General features: G+C 43.9%; 1 protein-coding gene across 2 annotated transcripts in view; it reads left to right on the top strand.

Annotated features, from left to right (window-relative positions):
* Window positions 1–17,957, top strand: part of LOC140186929 (semaphorin-3A-like) — a 257,855-nt gene that overhangs the window by 142,490 nt on the left and 97,408 nt on the right. For both annotated transcript variants that reach the window (XM_072241701.1, XM_072241700.1), the window contains exon 6: window positions 13,264–13,357. In XM_072241701.1, the coding sequence (XP_072097802.1) occupies window positions 13,264–13,357 (94 nt within the window). The remainder of the gene's footprint in view (window positions 1–13,263; window positions 13,358–17,957) is intronic.

Genomic DNA, 17,957 nt, shown 5'->3' with positions numbered 1-17,957 from the left:
AGATGATTCTTCAAAATGCCGGTGTAATTGACTAATTGTGTGGAAGGGGCTTTCGGCTAACCATACTAAGTGTGTGATGTATCGATAATGGTCACCACTGCTTCGGTTGAACAGAGTAGACCATAAGATATAGGCCATTTTGGTTAACCAGACTAAGTGGATGATATATTGATGATGAGCACTCCTGTTTTGGTTAACCAGACAGCTTGAGGTGATTTATCAATTACAGCCACACTCACGTCAGGAAGTAACTAACGGAAATTGGAACTAGCTGCCTTGTAATTACTATCACACTGATGGAGATACCAGATTGTCATCTTCATCATAAAGTGATCTTGCATGAAATAAAGTTCTTTAAATTGACTTCAGCTAATGCTAATAAAGTCTTCATTTAATATAGATTTAAATTTAGAATTTCATTGACAGCTTGATTGCTGAATATTGTTTAAGAAGTTAAATAATAGTTCATCATGTCAAAGTGAAAAATGGATGTTAATATCTATCCAGAAATTAGAAGCATAGATTCCCACAACGTTAACCCAAGAGATTTTGCAGATGCTGGAAATCCAGAGCAACACACTCAAAATGCTGAGGGGAACTCAGCAGGTCAGACTGAATCTATGGAGGGGAATAAATAGTTGAAGTTTTTGGCCGAGACCCTTCACGACAGGAAAGGAAGGAGGTAGAAACCAGAATCAGAAGGTGGGGGGGCAGGGGAAGAAGTATAAGCTAGAAGGTGATATGGGAATCCAGGTGGGTGGGGGAAGGGGGTTGAAGTGAGAAGCTAGGAGGTGATAGGTGGGGAAGATAAAGGGCTGAAGAAGAAGGAATTTGATAGGAGAGGAGGAAGGCAGACCTTGGGAGAAAAAGAAGAAGGAGAGGCACCGGGGGATGTGATAGGTGAGGAGAAGAGAAGAACCAGAATGGGAAATGGAGTATTCTCACAACATATGTTTGTAAGGGGGTTTCGTCTCTTATGTTACTGCGCAGGCTAATTAAAATGGCTTCTTTGTTATGTTCTACTGGGGAATGCTTTATTGTTATGTTAAATGCTGAGAAAGTCTCTAGCTAGACATTTGCTTGTGTTAATACAGATAGCAGGGTGCTATTAGCCAATGGGTGGTCATGTATCGTTTTGTTTTCGGATACAATGCTGTATCATATGACTGTGGACAGGGTTTTCGGCGGGGAGTCGGAGGAGAGACGGAGAGGACGGCGGACTTGCGGAAAGGCTCTGGTCGATCACTCCGGGTGGTCCCGAGCCGTAAGTCGACGGGATCCGGGTGGTCGTCAGGAATCGATTGAGCTCCAACGGTTGTGCACGAAGAACTTGGACTTTGAGAAGTCTGGCGCTTTTTTTTTCCATTACTTCCTTTCCTGTATCGAACTGATATTAATTTCATAGACCTATTAATATCTATAAAGTGTACTTGGTAAAGCGTACTGTGTGTGCTGGCTGATGATTGATGTTTGGGATTGATTCGGGCGTCAGTGGTGCACCAACCGACTCAGTGGGAAGCGTTCAGGCAGGTGCTGGGCGGGATTTCCCCTAGACATATACGAGCCAATATAGCTGAGCGTTACATGTTATTCCTAGTAGATAATCTTCATCAACTGGTTACGTTTGAGGGAACATCTTGACCAGAGAGTCAAGAATTAACTCCAGTTCCTGCCTTGGTTACATATCCAAAGAGCCTCTCTCTGACTAAGCTGTAAAAGCAGATGCTTTGTCGTCAAATATACACTGTTCAAAGTAAACAGGGGGCTTGTGTACTCCCCCGGCCATAGACATCCTAGGACCAACAACACTAAAGTGGTATATCCATTCACCCACTGGCGGTGGATCTGACTTCACCGCTCTGGATTTCAGTGGGATGATGATCATTGTAGGGTCGTGGTTTACAGTAGGTGAGCCTGCTTGCAGAGACTGGATTGCTAATTCTGTCTAATGATGTGAATCTCATGCACTTTATGTGGTACAGCTGAGAGTAATCATGTCAGTGACTTCACATGGAAGCAGAAAAAAAAATCAAACTGTCCCAGGCCAGTATTCAGTGCAGACCTCTTCTCTCCTGGAGACGCAGCAGGCTACAGATGTTGGTGTTTGGAGCACAAAGGAACTCAACAGATGGTAATATCTGTGTGACAAGATGCAAGGACTCAGTCTGAAACATCAGCTGTCCATTTCCCTCCTCAGATGCACTCTGACCTACTGAGTTACTCGCAGTTTGTTCTTTGTTCTGCAAACTGGAGTCTGTTTTCTGCTGTCTTGGTGTCTCTTACTGAATGTCCAGTAGTATTCGATTAAAAAGGTTCTGCTAACAATTTTGACTTCTTATCCTTAAACAGTCATCTATTAAGCATATTATCAGCAGCAGGGTCGGATAGCAGTGAGTGTAACACTACTACAGCGGCAGTGTTCCGGATTCAATTCTGTCACTCTCTGTAAGGAGTTTGTACGGTCTTCCCATGATCATGTGGGTTTCCTCCAGCTGCTCCAGTTTCCTCCCACGGTCCAAAGATGCAGAGCACAAAACATAGAGCAGAAGAGCAGCCATGATATTGTGCCTACCTTTTAACTTACCCATGATCGATCTAACCATTCCCTCCCACATTCCACTTTTTCTATCATCCATGTACCTATTTAAGACTCCCTTAAATGTCCCTAATGTACTTACCTCTACCACCACCCCTGGCAGTGCATTCCATGCACCTGCCACTCTCTGTGTAAAAAAAAACCTACCTCTGTCATCCTCCCCAAATGTTCCTCCAAACACATTAAAGTTATGCCCCCTTGTATCAGCAAGTTTAGTAGGCTAACTGGCGCCACAGGTTCATTGGACCTGTTCCCATGTTGTACCTCTGATACAAAATGTAAAATATCCCCGATCTGGTACTAATTTCTCTGTTGCCCTAGCATTATTCAAAGGAAAGCCATGTTCTCTACAACAACTGTGGTCCAAATTTCAGAATAAGTTTATTATCAAAGTGCGGTTCTGTCACTGTCTAAAACCCTGAGATTTATTTTCTTGTGGGCATTCACTGTAAATCGAAGAAAACACTAGAATCAATTAAAGGCCGCACCCAACTGTCAGACAAACAACCACTGTGCAAAAGACAACAGACTGTGCAAATACAAAATAAAACTAATGAATAAATAAGTAATACATATTGAGAACATGAGGTGAAGAGTTCTTGAAAGTGAGTGCATAGTCTATGGGAACAGTTTAATGATGGGGCGAGTGAAGTTATCCTCTTCACTCAACTTCACTTTCATTCTTCCCTCTCCAAACTCAGTCCTGATGCAGGTCGAGACCTGAAACATCGATAATTTCTTCCCTCTGTAGAAGCAGCTCACTCAACCCATTCAGTTCCTGCACAGTTCGTTTCTTTGTTCCAGATCCCGGCATCTGCTCCCCCTTGCTTCTGTGGTCAGTCTGCCTGGTGATGGTGTAATTGTTCCAGTCCAGGAGTCCCATGATGGTCATGGGGATCTGATACGTTAGACAGGCAAAGATTATGAATATAGACACTGGTACCTTACATGTGTTAAAAGCAGTGAACCCACCCCCACCCCAGATCTTCTCACTTTCTGACCTTCTTTGCTGAATGGCACATAGAATCATGCTGTGTCATCTCACTAAGTCAGACAATGCTCTGTAAAGTGCCCCACTCATTTCTCTGTAATACTCTTTTAGAGGAAGCAGCTTCCAGTTCCCTTTGAACTTTGTTATCTCTCTGTATTTCTGCACCATATGGTTCCAGAAACACTTTTCCAGATGTTATGTAGTGAGCCACTTGTGAAGGAAAGCAGGAACAATCCTTATTGACTCAGTGGGTTAAACAGTCAAGTTTAATAACCTGGCTTAGAAAGAAAGAATCTAATTGTTTAATGAAGAACTCAGATAAAATAGCAGTCATGGTTACAGTGTAAATCATGGATGTTAAGAGATAATTCTGATGCTTGGAGATGTTGATAAACAAGGACTAAGCAGAAATCGGAGTAGGTGCATTATGTACTCCGCTGAGGTCCCAGGAGACTCGTCTGCATCTGTGCTCAACTCAGTCACACAGATCTCTCAAGTGCTTCTCAATCATTTTAATATCATTGTGAATTGGTTTCATTGAGAAAAAAATGGCGCTGTTAAACAGTTATTGTTTTAATTGACCATAGTAATTGAGAAGTGATGAAGCTGTACAAATTTAAATCATTTACATCAAAATCAGATTTATTATCACTGAACCTGCTGTTCGAACTTCTCTTAGATTTGATCCTTCGGTGAACTTTTCCTTGAACGCAGAATCTGAATCACAATTCGGTTTAATTCACTGACATATGTGATGGAATTTGTTGTCTTGTGCCAGCAGTACAGTGCCACATAATGACATAAGAAATATTATAAATTACAAGAAGAAATATATTTAAAAGCCAAACTAAATCAGGAATGCAAAAATGGTGAGGTAGTGGACATAGCACAGTCCACTGGTCTCAGACTTTACCTCATCTGTTAGCTTTACTGTTTGCCCGACGCTGGCCCCCGAGGCCTGAGTCGAGGTAGCAGTAGTAGTTGGCTTTTCATTAGCAGCTCAGCAAATTTTGGAAGGATATATAGAGAGGTCCTGGAGATTTAATGGACTTCAGGGGCATGCTGACTACTTGCGGCTTGGCCTTTGGGTTGGAAATAGGTGTGTGACGTGCAAGGTTCCAACACCAAAGGGAAAGTAACTGAAAGGAGAGTAATGGAGCATAATATCAGTTTGGAAAAGGGGAAGCGACACAGTAATCTCTGCCAGTCGATGAAAGTCAGTGGCCGAATACTCCCTCCAGGTGGGCAGAGGACGTGGGGTAGCTATCGCAGTCAGGCTTTTGGTTACTTCATCATTACACACTTGAGTTGCAGATGTCGTCTGAACGAAAAACATAAATAAAAGCAAGGTCTTGTTTTTTTTAATTTCACAATCTTCCAGGAGTTTTAACATTACACAATTAATTTTCAAAGCTTTTGTTACAGAGATGAGGAGGAATTTCTTTAACCAGAGAGTGGTGAAACTATTGGAATTCCTTGGAACAGATGGCAATGCAGGCCAAGTCACTGGTATATTTAAAGTGCAGGCTGATAGGTTCTTGATTAGTCAGGGCATCAAAGGTTACGGGGAGAAAGCAGGAGAATGGGGTTGAGAGGGATAATAAATCAGTCATGATGGAATGACGGAGCAGACTCAATGGGCCGGATGGCCTTGTTTGGCTCTTATGTTTTATGCCTCGTGGACTTTCAGTGCAACACACACACAAAATGCTGGAGGAACTCAGCAGGAAAGGCAACATCAGTGGAGGGGAATAAACAGTCAATGTTTTGGACTGAGACCCTTTGTCAGGACTGGAATGGAAGAAGGAAGAAGCCATGCAGTCTGGTGTAAGGTCCTCTGCAATCCATCTGCTCAATGCAAGATGTTCAAGGATATGATAATGTAGAAAGTGCTTTGAAACCTTGTTGAGATTATTTCACTCTGCCTGTGGATGCAATGGCATCAGTGGAATGTTTCAAAACCAGATCTTCCTGCTGATTGACATATTGCTTCAATCCTTTTCCCATTTAGTCATGGACCAGCTCTCTCTTAGATGCATCAATAGCCGACCCAACCACCCCTGACAAAAGCTGTCCTGTCTACACCACAGGCCTGACATGAAAAATAATTAAAAAGTAATAGTGCATAGAAGTGTAATTAGAATTCTAATATGACTCTAATTATGTCCATTCCAATGGCCAGAAGGATTTTATTCCTTCACATTGGCAGAATCAGAATCAGATTTATTCTTACTGACTTAGATGACATGAAGTGCGTTGTTTTGTGGCAGCAGTACAGCGCAAAGGTATAAAATTAGCATAAATTACAAAGTAAATGGTGCCAAACAAAAGGAATAGTAAGGGTAGTGTCCATCGGTTTATGGACTGTACAAAAATCGGGTGGAGGGGAGAAAGCTGTTCCTGAATTATTAGACATGGATGAGTGTTGGAGGACTTTAGTTCTACAGAATTTCCATTGATACTGGTTAAGCCACAACCATGTAGTGAGCATTTCCATAACTTACCCAGTTATTGACAGATTTAAAATACATTAACATAATTTGATATTGATGCAACACTTAGATTTATTTGTCACATGTACATGGAAATAGTGAAGCATATAGAGAAATGTGTCACTTGCATCAAAGACTAACACATTCGAGGATGTGATAGGGGAACCTGCAGCTGTCACCATGTTTCCGACACCAGTCGAGCATTCCCACAACGCACTAAGCCTAACCTGTACATCTTCAGAATGGGGGAAGAAACCAGAGCACCTGTAGGAAACCTGTGTGGTCATGAGGAAAACATACATGCTCCTTACAGACAATGGTAGGAAGCGAACCCTGATTGCTGATGCTGTAAAGCGTTACTCTAACCTCTACACTGCCATGCAGCCTTTGATAATACTTGTCATCATTCCTATATTCTCTGATTGGTTATAGATTCAGAAAGCCATACAGTGCAGGACAAGCTCTTTGTACCAATTGGTCCAATATGCTCAGATGTCATCCTAAGCTAGTCCCATATCTGTCTAACCTGCCCATCCACGTACCTGTCCAAATACCGTTACCCATCCACATACCTGTCCAAATGTCTTTACCAATTGACGTACCTGTCCAAGTGTCTTTGCCCATCCACATATCTGTCCAAATACCTTTACCCATCCACATACCTGTCCAAATGTCTTTATCCATCCATGTACCTGTCCAAGTGTCTTTACCCATCCACGTACCTGTCCAAATATCTTTACTCATCCACATACCTATCCAAGTGTCTTTACCTATCCACATACCTGTCCAAGTGTCTTTACGTATCCACATACCTGTCCAAGTGTCTTTACCCATCCACGTACCTGTCCAAATACCTTTACCCATCCACATACCTGTCCAAATACCTTTACCCATCCAAGTCCAAGTGTCTTTACCCATCCACATACCTGTCCAAGTGCTTTTAACCATCCAAGTACCTATCCAAGTGTCTTTACCTATCCACATACCTGTCCAAGTGTCTTTACCCATCCACGTACCTGTCCAAATACCTTTACCCATCCACATACCTGTCCAAATACCTTTACCCATCCACGTACCTGTCCAAGTGTCTTTACCCATCCACATACCTGTCCAAGTGCTTTTAACCATCCAAGTACCTGTCCAAGTGTTTTTAATTTAGAGCTAAGCATGGAATAAGCTCTTCCACCCCTTTGAAGCATGCTGCCAGCAATCCCCCGATTGAACCCTAGCCTAATCACAGGCCGATTTACAATGACCAATTAACCTACCAACTGGTACATCTCCGGAATGCGGGATGAAACCAGAGCACCTGGAGGAAACCAATGTGATTCCGGGCAGGACGTAGACTCCTTACAGTGGACGCCAGGATTAAACTCCAAATGCTGGCACCCCTAGCTGTGGCGCTCTTTTGAGCGAAGCGTATTTAAATGCCACTTTCTGAATGAAGTGTATCTAAATGTGTTTTATGATTCATACCAGGTTGAACTGACAGCAGCATTGTGTGATGTTTTTCATTTACAGCATTTACAAGGATATCCAAATTTAGCCAACATGGTGACATGTTTGATAAACAATCTGCAAAACCGAGAGTAAGAAAGTTGTTAAACGCAGATACTCTATCCAAAACCTAGCAGCATGTTAGTGCAATAATTCTCCCACCTTGACATCCGTCACTGAATAAGCGCAATATGGAAATTCAGGATCAGAATCAGGTTTAAATTTCGCAGCATATGTCAGTGATAATGAACCTGACTCTGGTTCCAATATCTCTAGCTTCTTACCTCTTCTCACCTGCCTATCACCTTCCCCTGAGTCCCCTCCTCTTGCCCTTCCTCCTATGGCCCACTCCCCTCTCCTATCAGATTCCTTCCTTTCCTACCCACCTGGCTGCACCCATCACCTTTCAGCTATTGTACTTCCCCTCTGCTCACCTTTCTGTTGCTTTTCAGCCCCGATGAAGGGTCCCTGCCCGAAACGTCGGCTGTTTATTCATTTCCATAGACACTGCCCGACCTGCTGAATTCCTCCAGCATTTTGTGTGTGTTGCCCTGGTCCTAAATTTCCAGTTATGTGATATGGCATTGTAACGATGAGCACTTAAACCTCAGTGGAACTGGACTGGACAGGGGTGATGGAAGCAGAAATCAGGTAGTGGTCAGGGAAAGGTTGTTGACATCAGTAAGACGATGGTGGTTTTCCAGGAATGGGCTTCATAAACTGCAGCTAATTATCCAATAATGCTCGTCATCTAATGGGTGAGGCATATTGAGGGGTAAGTCTGAGCACAAAAGGATATGGGGTGGGGATAAATTAGATGACAGAAACAATTGTAAATGTTAATGAGCTACAAAAAACAGGACATTGGAAAGATCAAAGGTAGTGGGTGAAGAAAGACTGGGAGTGACGGGCAATGAGGAAGGTTGACGAAGAACATAGAGTATAGATATCTACAGCACATTATAGGCCCTTCAGCCCACAATACTGTGCCGACCATGTGACCTACTCTAGAAACTGCCTAGAATTTCCCTAGAGAGGAGTTGTGAGGATTGAGAAATAGTGAGAAGGTATGAGTGAAATGGAGTGATGAGAGTGGGGAAAAAGGTGAGGGGTGATGAGGAATGAGCAGTGGTGAGGGGTGGTAGGAGTGATGAGAAATGGTGAAGGATGGTGAGGAGTGAACAGGAGTGAGGAGGAATGGTGAAGAGCGGTGAGGGACTGAGGAATGGAGGAGATTAGGAATGATGAGGAGTTAGGAGTGGAAGCAGGCCTCCATGGAGGACAGGAAGCCTGCTACAAACTGACTAGTGAGTTGGCCTGTGGGTGGTGTTGAGGGGTGGGAGCCTGTAAAGGACAGGTGGGGAATAGTGTGAAACCCCCACAGCCTGGGAGAAAGCATTATTAGTTCTGTTACTGATGAACAAACAGAGATATGGCAAGCCTGTCACCTCCTCATCCATGTGAATGGAGGAGTCCAGGGCCAGCAAGATTGATGGATCCTGGGGACGACAGACTGGGCAATGAGGAAGCGTGTCAGGTGAAAGCAACATCAGTCAGTGTTGGTCAGCGAAACATTCTGTGCCGATACATATCCAGGGACAGGACAACAGTCACTGAGCTCCAGTGAAATGCTCAGATTAATGCTGGTGTTGGTATTTTAATTAGAATTAACAATAAACTGTCCATAACCCACATCCCCCACAACCACTCACCATCATATGGTTCTGTTTTATTAATTATAGGTGTTAACAGTATAATTATCACATGTAAATTAGATGCAAATTGAGATTCTAATAGCTGAAATTGGTTATTTCTTGGGCCATTCTGATGAAGCTGGAGATTGAGGTGGCTGGTCATTCTGCTGTCAGCTGAGTGCACTAACCACCCCCCTTTCGCGCTCTCTGCTTGAACACTTTACAAGCTATAATTGCATTTAAGGGCACGGTGGCAGAGTCTGTAAGCAAGTTTGTACATTGCTCCCCATGGCATGTGCAGGGTTTCTCCAGGTGCTCTGGTTTCCTCCCACAGCCCAAAGTTGTACTGGTCAGTAGGCTAATTGGTGATTGTAAGTTATCCCATGATTAGGCTAGGGTTAAATCGGTGCGTTGCTGAGCAGTGAAGGGTTGGGAGGGCTGACCTCTAACTAAACTAAAATAAAATAAAATTAGGCGGTGCCACAGAAGACATTGGAAAGAACAAATCGGTTTGCTTTGCACTGAAGGAGTAAGCTAGGAGGAAGAGAGATGACTTGGTAGACATGTACAAGATGATAAGAGGCTTCGATCGAGCGGACAGCTGGAGACTTTTTTTCCAGGGCAGGAACTTCTTTACAGGGTGGGTTCCCAACTCAGTTAGGGATCCATGGCAGAAAAAAGGTTGGGAACCCCTGCTTTACACAGAGAGTGGTGGGTGCGTGGAATGCACTGCCGGGGCGGTGGCTGAGGCAGATACATTTAGGACAGTTAAGAGATTCTTAGATAGCACATGGATGATCTAAAAATGGAGTGTTATAGGTTAGGTCGATCATGGAGTAGGTTAAAGGGTCAGCACAACATTGTGGTCTGAAGGGCCTGTACTGTGCTGTAGTGCTCTATGTTCTAAACAAGTTGAGATCCGGGATGTTTGGGGATATGTTCTGCTGTTGCGGTTAAGCTGCAGTTTAATTAACAAAAGAAAGATTCTGTGCAGTAATTTCTTCTCCAGGACGAGCAGCTTCCTGTTTCCATTCTCAGAACAATGTGCAGATCCATGGTAGATTCAACCTACAGAGAGTAGGGACAGCACTCCGGAGGCATTAATTAGTCTATGAGTGATCCAACGGCTTTAGTGCTGGATCAAGGAACGGCGAGCTAATTAAAACACCAGGCAAGGGCTTATGTAGTAATTAGTTCACTGCTGCCATTCCATCATGGTGCCTATAGAGTCCTTGACAGTAACGTTAAAGCTGCACTCGACATTGGCTGCAGATCCTCCAAGGAATTTGTTTCCCCAAGTACAGCAGAGACTCAGCTGGCTCGCGTACAAGTGAAATTAACTTTCCATTCATGAAATAATGTGGTTACATGTGCAGATATGTCAACGCTGAAGAATTCCGACAACAATTGGATTCATAGGGAACGTGAGTAGTGACACAGGGAAGGGGGAGAGGCCGCTCTGAGGCACTGACTGAGAATAGAAAAAGTGCACAATGGCAGCTGCAGGAGACATGGATGAACGCCTCCTGGTGCTTGGTACATCCGAGGCCTGAGCTGGAAGACGTTCCTGGACTCCTGCCCTAAAATAAATATTTTTTCAGAATCAGGTTTATTATCACTGACATATGATATGGAAATTTTTGTTTTGCGGCAGCAGTATGGTGCAAAGGCATGGCATTATCATAAATTACTAAAATATACTGCTAAAGAGATGTATCAGTGTATTCTTCATGGGTTCAGGGACCGTTCCGAAATCTGATGGTGGACGGGAAGAAGCTGCTCTGTAGTCATTGAATATGGGTCTTCAGGCCGCTGTACCTCCTCCCTGATGGTAATAACAGGAAGAGGGCGTATCCTAGGTGATGGGGGTCCTTAGTGATGATGTCGCCTTTTGAAGATGTCCTCGATGGTGGGGAGGGTTGCGTGTATGATGGAACTGACTAAGTTTACAACCTACTGCAGCTGCCGGTGATCCTGTGCATTGGACCCTCCGTTCAAACCAGTTAGAATGCTCTCCTAGGTATATCTGTATCTACAAATGTTTGTATGTCTATACCGTCATATTGATGAAGCTGACTTCTGAATAAATTCCCCATCCTATTTATGTAGAGTACATCTGTCAGAGACTCGTGTGCACATGACTCAGCGGCATATCACACATTAACCGAAGTACCAAGTGTTGGACTGAGTGCTGTAAATGGCATCAGCACAGATGCCATTGTCATTGTGCGAAAGTGCCCAACTCACCCGAACTGACCATGGTGTCCCACTAGCCTGCATTTGGCCCACATCCCTCAAAGTCCCTCCTCGTTGAGCATTTAGCCAGAAGTGTGCTGATAGAGTGGAGATTGTAGGTCAAAAGCTCTGCATCTGTGGCAGGACCATAATGATGTCCACATCTTTCAGCAATGAAGTTAATGGGCTTTCTACCCAGACCAAATGGAAGTCTGGAGCTCACATTAATGAGTGAAAAGGGACGTTTGTTCATGGTCAAATTGATCGTCATCTGACTGTACATATATACAACCAAATGAAACAATGTTTCTCTAGACCACAGTGCACCCTCAAAACATATATCACAAACAGCACGTAAGACAAATTATCAACATAATAAGATAATAAAATGTGATTTAAATTGCATGTGGTGCGCAGCACGGATAAACAATAAATAATACAGTAAACAGCTCACTGTCCTAATGATGAGACATCAGTGGTGGCACAGTCTGAGGGAAGAAGCTGTTACCCAGTCTTGTTAAACATGGTTCTACAGCTGATTGGGTTTTTAGCAGGGTTACTAGGCCTACGGTGATTCACCCGAACATGGAGCTGAGTTACTATAAGGTAGAACAATTTAAGGGGAAAACACACCACCTCTGTCCTTAGATTTCTGTTTCTTTTATATATATATATGTTTCATGATTTCTGTGTTCCCACCCCCACCGAGCTCACTCTCTAATGGGATGTAGGGTCCTCTGCTCACAAAGTCCAAGCTTCATTCTCTTTAGAATCCGGTGACGGTAGTCCTCCGACAGAAGATCTTTCATGCTCCACACTTTGCCCTTTTACCACACAGTGCCTGTCCCAAGCACGGACAACAATCTCATTTCCAAACCTGGAGCTGTTCTGCTAAACACTTGAGAGTTCAATATCAATAAAGGCATCCGTTAGTCTTGCGAGACCATGGACCTGCACCTGGAAAGTCTTCACTCTCCAGGGCGCAGGCCTGGGCAGGGTTGTATGGAAGACCAGCAGTTGCCCATGCTACAAGTCTCCTCTCTCCACGCCACTGATGTTGTCCAAGGGAAGGGCATTAGGACCCATACAGCTTGGCACCACTGTCGTCACAGAGCAATGTGTGATTAAGTGCCTTGCTCAAGGACACAACACGCTGCCTTGGCTGGGGCTCGAACTCACGACCTTCAGGTCACTAGTCCAATGCCTTAACCACTTGGCCACTTGCCCACACAATATCAATACCTGTACCTATATCCTAGGGAAAACTAAACTGGAGACCGGATCTTACAGCAAAAGTCTGGAAGAGGTAACGACTGGTGATCTTTACAGGGAAAGTTCTCTTCATCAAAACTATTTTCAAAGGAATTAAAATGATTATAATTGTGTCATTTAAATTGCAACTAAGTTGAAGTAACACACACAAAATGCTGGGGGAACTCAGCAGGTCAAGTAGCATCTATGGAGGAAAATAAACAGTAGACATTTTGGGGCTGATAATCATCATCACGATGAAGGGTCTCGGCCTGAAGAGTCGACTGTTCACTGGTCTCAGTTGAAAATGATAACTATTTATTTCAGTTCTTGTTTTTAGTCCCTCCAGGATTGTGTGTGTGTTGTCCTGAATTTCCAGCATCTGCAGAATCTCTTGTGTCAACATAGGAGTAGACGTTTTTATTGTTTCAATGGAGACCCAGACTGGACACATCCATTGACTTTTCTATACCTTTCTTAATGGTTGTGCCTTTTCTCTCCAAATAGGAGAACATCTTCAGGCTCGTAACTTCGCACTTTGAGAATGGACGGGGAAAAAGTCCCTATGACCCAAAGCTGCTGACAACTTCACTCTTAATTGGTGAGTTCAATGCAATTAAAGTTGCACTTTCTGTCATGTGTACAAGTAAGCGTATGCGCAGGTAGCATGAAAAAATTACTTGCAACAGCATCACAGACTTAGAGCAACAAAGCTGCATTCACAAGAGTCATCATAAATTTAATGGGGCACCACGATGGTGTAGTGGTTAGCACGATGCTAATTGGGGCTTCAGAGTTTGGAGTTCAATCCCAGTGTCCTCTGTAAGGAGTCTAAACGCCTGCCCGTGGAATGTGTGGGTTTCCTCCGGGTGCTCTGGTTTCCTCCCACACTCCAAAGACGTACTGGTTAACAGGTTAGCTGGTCACTGTGAACTGTATCTTGATTAGGCTAGGGTTAAGTCAGTGGGTTGCTGATGGTGCAGCTCGAAGGGCTGGAAGGGTTTGTTCTGCGCTGTATCTCTAAATAAATAAATTGGCATAGATAGAGTGGAAATCTCTTTTTTTCCAGGGTAGAAATGGCTAATTTGAAGGGCATAATTTTAAGGTGATTGGAGGAAAGTACAGGAGGGGATGTCAGAGGTGAAGGTTTTAACACAGAGAGTGGTGGGTGTGTGGAACGCACTGCCAGGGCTGATGTTAGAGACAGATACATTAGGGACATTTAAGTGACTTTTAGATAGGCACAGGGATGATAGAAAAATGGAGGGTTTGTGGGAGGGAAGGGGCAGATTGATCTTGGAGTAGATTAAGGGGCTGGCACAACATTGTGGGCCAAAGGGTCTCCACTGCGCTGTACTGGTCTATGTCCTCTCCTCAAAGCATAAATCATGCACAATTTTTACAAAGCAAGTTTGAAACAAAATAAAACAAAGTCCATTTTTGTGCAAATCGTCAAAGTGCGTTAGTATTAGAGTCATAAAGCAATACAGCACAGTTACAGACTCTTCAACCGAACCAGTCCATACTGATTGTGGTGGCCACTCAGCTAGCCCCAGTTTTGGCCCACATCTCTCTAAGACCTGCCTTTCCATGTACCTAGGCAAATATTTGTTTATTGTCGGTAAACTGTAGTGAGTAGAGTTGTGCTGGTTCATTCAAAAACAAAATGCTTGAACGGAAGTTGCTGTTCCTGAACGTGGTTGTGTGGAACTTCAGGTTTTTGTACTTCCTACCTGGTGCTGGCAGCAAGGCCCAGATGGTGAAGATCGTTAATGATGGCCATTGCCTTCTTGATGCAGCACATCCTGCATATATTCCCGATGGTGGGCCAGGAGGTGCCTGTGATGCTTTGGGCAGAGTCCAGAGCTCTCCGCGGTTTCCTACATTCCTGTGCATTTGAATTTCCATACCAGACCGTGACGCAACTAGTCCGGATATTTGAACCACTCGTTCAAGGAACCAACAATAGATGCTTCATATTCGATTAAATCCGACCGTGTTACAATATTCAATGCTGTTCTCTCGACCGTTTCCCTGAGGTTCGTGTGCAAAGCCAAAGAATGAACACAGAAAATGACTGAAGTTTTCAAACCTGCAAGGGTTGAGGACATTCTCCTGTGAGTGCCCACATATGGCGCGATGAGGGTCTGCTCCCTGCAGCATTTCTGTAAGTCACCATTCATGCACTGGGCCCAGGTGAATACAGGTTTCCCCCACTATCCAAAGGTAGAGCATTCCTATGAAACCACTCATAAGCTGAAATGGCGTAAAGCAAAGAACCAATTACCATTAATTTATATGGGAAAATTTTTTGCGCGTTCCCAGATCCAAAAAAACCTATCAAATCATACTAAATAGCACATAAAACCTAAAATAACACTAACATATAGTAAAAGCAGGAATGATATGATAAATACACAGCCTATATAAAGTAGAAATAATGTATATACGGTGTAGAATCGGGAAGATTGAGCCAAAACCGATTTGTAGAAAAAAATCGGCACGTACACGTATGTGCACACACCTGCCCGCACAAAGCTTCATGGTCATAGTCTTTCTCGGGGTAAACACAAGTTTAAAGCTTTTTTTGTAAAAGCAAAAATCCTCTTTCGGTTAGCGAAAACAAATACTAATGTAGGGCTTTCGTAAAAGCGAAATGTTGTAAACCGAATGTTCGGAAAGTGGGGGACACCTGTACATTGATACCTACACACTATGTTACTGATGTGTCCATTGAGGCTTCGTGCACAGTGGGCAGCTTTCCAAGATCCATGCCTGACTTCCCAGCTCCTCGGTGGGTGAGGGGAATAACAACTGTGGGCTCATCTGTTGCAGATTAAATTGAGACCCTTTGCGGAATTGAAAATGTTCTTACCTGTGGCTCGGATAGCTGCAGCTCAAAAAGAAATGATTATATTGTGAATGAAATTATATTGTGAATATCTTCTGGTTTAAGATCATAAAGACATAGGAGCAGAATTAGGCCATCTGGCCCATCAATCAAGAACCTATCAATCTCTGCCTTAAAGACACCTAATGACCTGGCCTCCACAGCTGCATGTGGCAACAAATTCCACAAATTCATCACCCTCTGGCGAAAGAAATTTCTCCACATCTTTGTTTTGAGCGGACGCCCCTCTTGTCTGAGGCTGTGCCCCCTTTTCCCAGACTCTCCCACCATGGGAATCATCCTTTCCACATCTACTCTGTTGAGGCCTTTCATCATTCAAAAGGTTTCAATGAGATCCCCCCTTATCCTTCTGAATTACAGTGATTACAGACCCAGAGCTATCAAACATTCCTCGTATGATAACCCTTTTATTCCTGGAATCATCGTTGTGAACCTCCTCTGGACCCTCTCCAATGCCAGCACATCTTTTCTAAGATGAGGGGCCCAAAACTGTTCACAATACTCAAGGTGAGGCCTCACCAGTGCCTTATAAAGTCTCAGCATCATATCCTTGCTTAAGATGGCACTGGTGAAACACAGTGATGTTTTACTGGCAGCAAGCAAATCTACTAACTGCTCTATTAATCATACATTTTCTGGTAAGTGATCACTGAAATCAATAGCCTGTAACTGCCCTTACGGAGCTGAGTTTTGAAATGACCTGGTATTCTTGTGGTGTGAACTGAAGTCTTGAAAGTGCAGGACAGCTGCGCCATGGCGTGCATGGGCTGAATCAAGGTGGCACGGCCCAGGTCTAGGAGTGGGGAACGAGCCAACGTATGGTCATTGCTGGAGTGGACTTGCAGCCAGTTCGAAGCAACAGAACTCCGCCAAGGCGAGGCAGTGGCGACTGAACCTGAGATTGAGGTATAAGCTGATGTTTGACTAATTTCAGGACTAGGCCAGATTGAAAAGGTCAGGTGCAGGCTAAATTGAGGCAGCAGGTCCCGAGCCCGAGAGAGTGTTGAAGCAGCAGGGCCCGGGTGAACCGGGTGAGAGAGCAAGAAACAAGCTGGTTTGACTGATTTAAGTAGCGGGCCAGATTGCAAAGTTTGAGTGTGGGCTGAATCAATGTGGCAGGTCCTGGGACTGAGAGTGTATCAAAGCAACAGGGCCTGGGACCAAGAGTGAGGAACAAGCCAATGTTTGACTGATTTAAGTGCTGGGCCACATTGAAAAGGTCAGGGTGTTGGGGTTGGAGGAGAGGGACAGGCCAGTGTTCAGCTCGCTGCTTGGGAGATCTACTGATCTCTGCACTGAACTGAGGCTGTGGCCTGTAACTAATGGACTCCTGGATCAGCTGTGACTGACTTCGTGTTGTGGACTCACTTTTGTGACCTTCAGTTCTGAATGTTATTTGCTTACTTTTATTGGTTGCACAATTCTGTTTTTTTCTACACATTGAGAGTTTGACAGTCTTTTTTTATTGGGTTTCTTTGTTTTGTGGCTACCTGTAAGGAGACGAATCTCAAGGTTTGATAATAAATGTACTGTGAACTTTGAAATTTGAAAATCTATTTTTGGATTATCAGTAGGATTCACTGACGTGTACAGTAATTACTGCTTGTATTATCCCAACAAACATCATGCCGATGTTTTACATAATTATAGAGTTCCATGGGGTAGGATGGCCTCGAGATTCCCTAGAACCTATTGGATCAACCCTGCAACCACTCAAAGGTTCGAGGGTCCACTGCAAGCTCCAATATTGACCTTGGCTCCAGCATTATGTTCCTGGACAGGCAATGAACATTCAACTGGTGGGAAGTGCTCCCATTCAGGTTCTGAAATTGTGTTGGCATTCTCATGGGATTGGGACAGGGGTCAACAAGCAGTTCAGGACATCCACCTAGTCCTTGGAAGTTCTGGTTCTGATTTTTATGTTTACACACTCAATAAATTGGTAACTAGGGATTTATAATATTTGTCCTTTTGTAAGCAGTTTGAAGTAGAATTAATCTTGAATACTTTATACCCTGGTCTAAGTTTAAAGTATTTGATCAGGGCATGACTGCGCAAGCGTGTGGACGTCAGCCAGTTAGAACAGCGAGAAGAGTTTAAACTGAGACAGCTTTATAGAGCGGGCAACAGAGTAGAGGGAGACAAAGTAGGAAGGCTTAGGCTCAATGGGGCTTCGGCAATAATGGGTCGAGGCAAGGTAGGTTATCTGTGTAGAATACAGACAGCAAGTATGTGTGTGAGGCCGGTGTTCTGTGCTCAGTGTCAGATGTGGGAAGTCTGGGAGACTCCC

This window comes from Mobula birostris, chromosome 23 (genome assembly GCF_030028105.1).
Source record: "Mobula birostris isolate sMobBir1 chromosome 23, sMobBir1.hap1, whole genome shotgun sequence".
Lineage (NCBI taxonomy): Eukaryota > Metazoa > Chordata > Chondrichthyes > Myliobatiformes > Myliobatidae > Mobula > Mobula birostris.
This window is presented reverse-complemented; position numbering and strand designations above follow the sequence as displayed.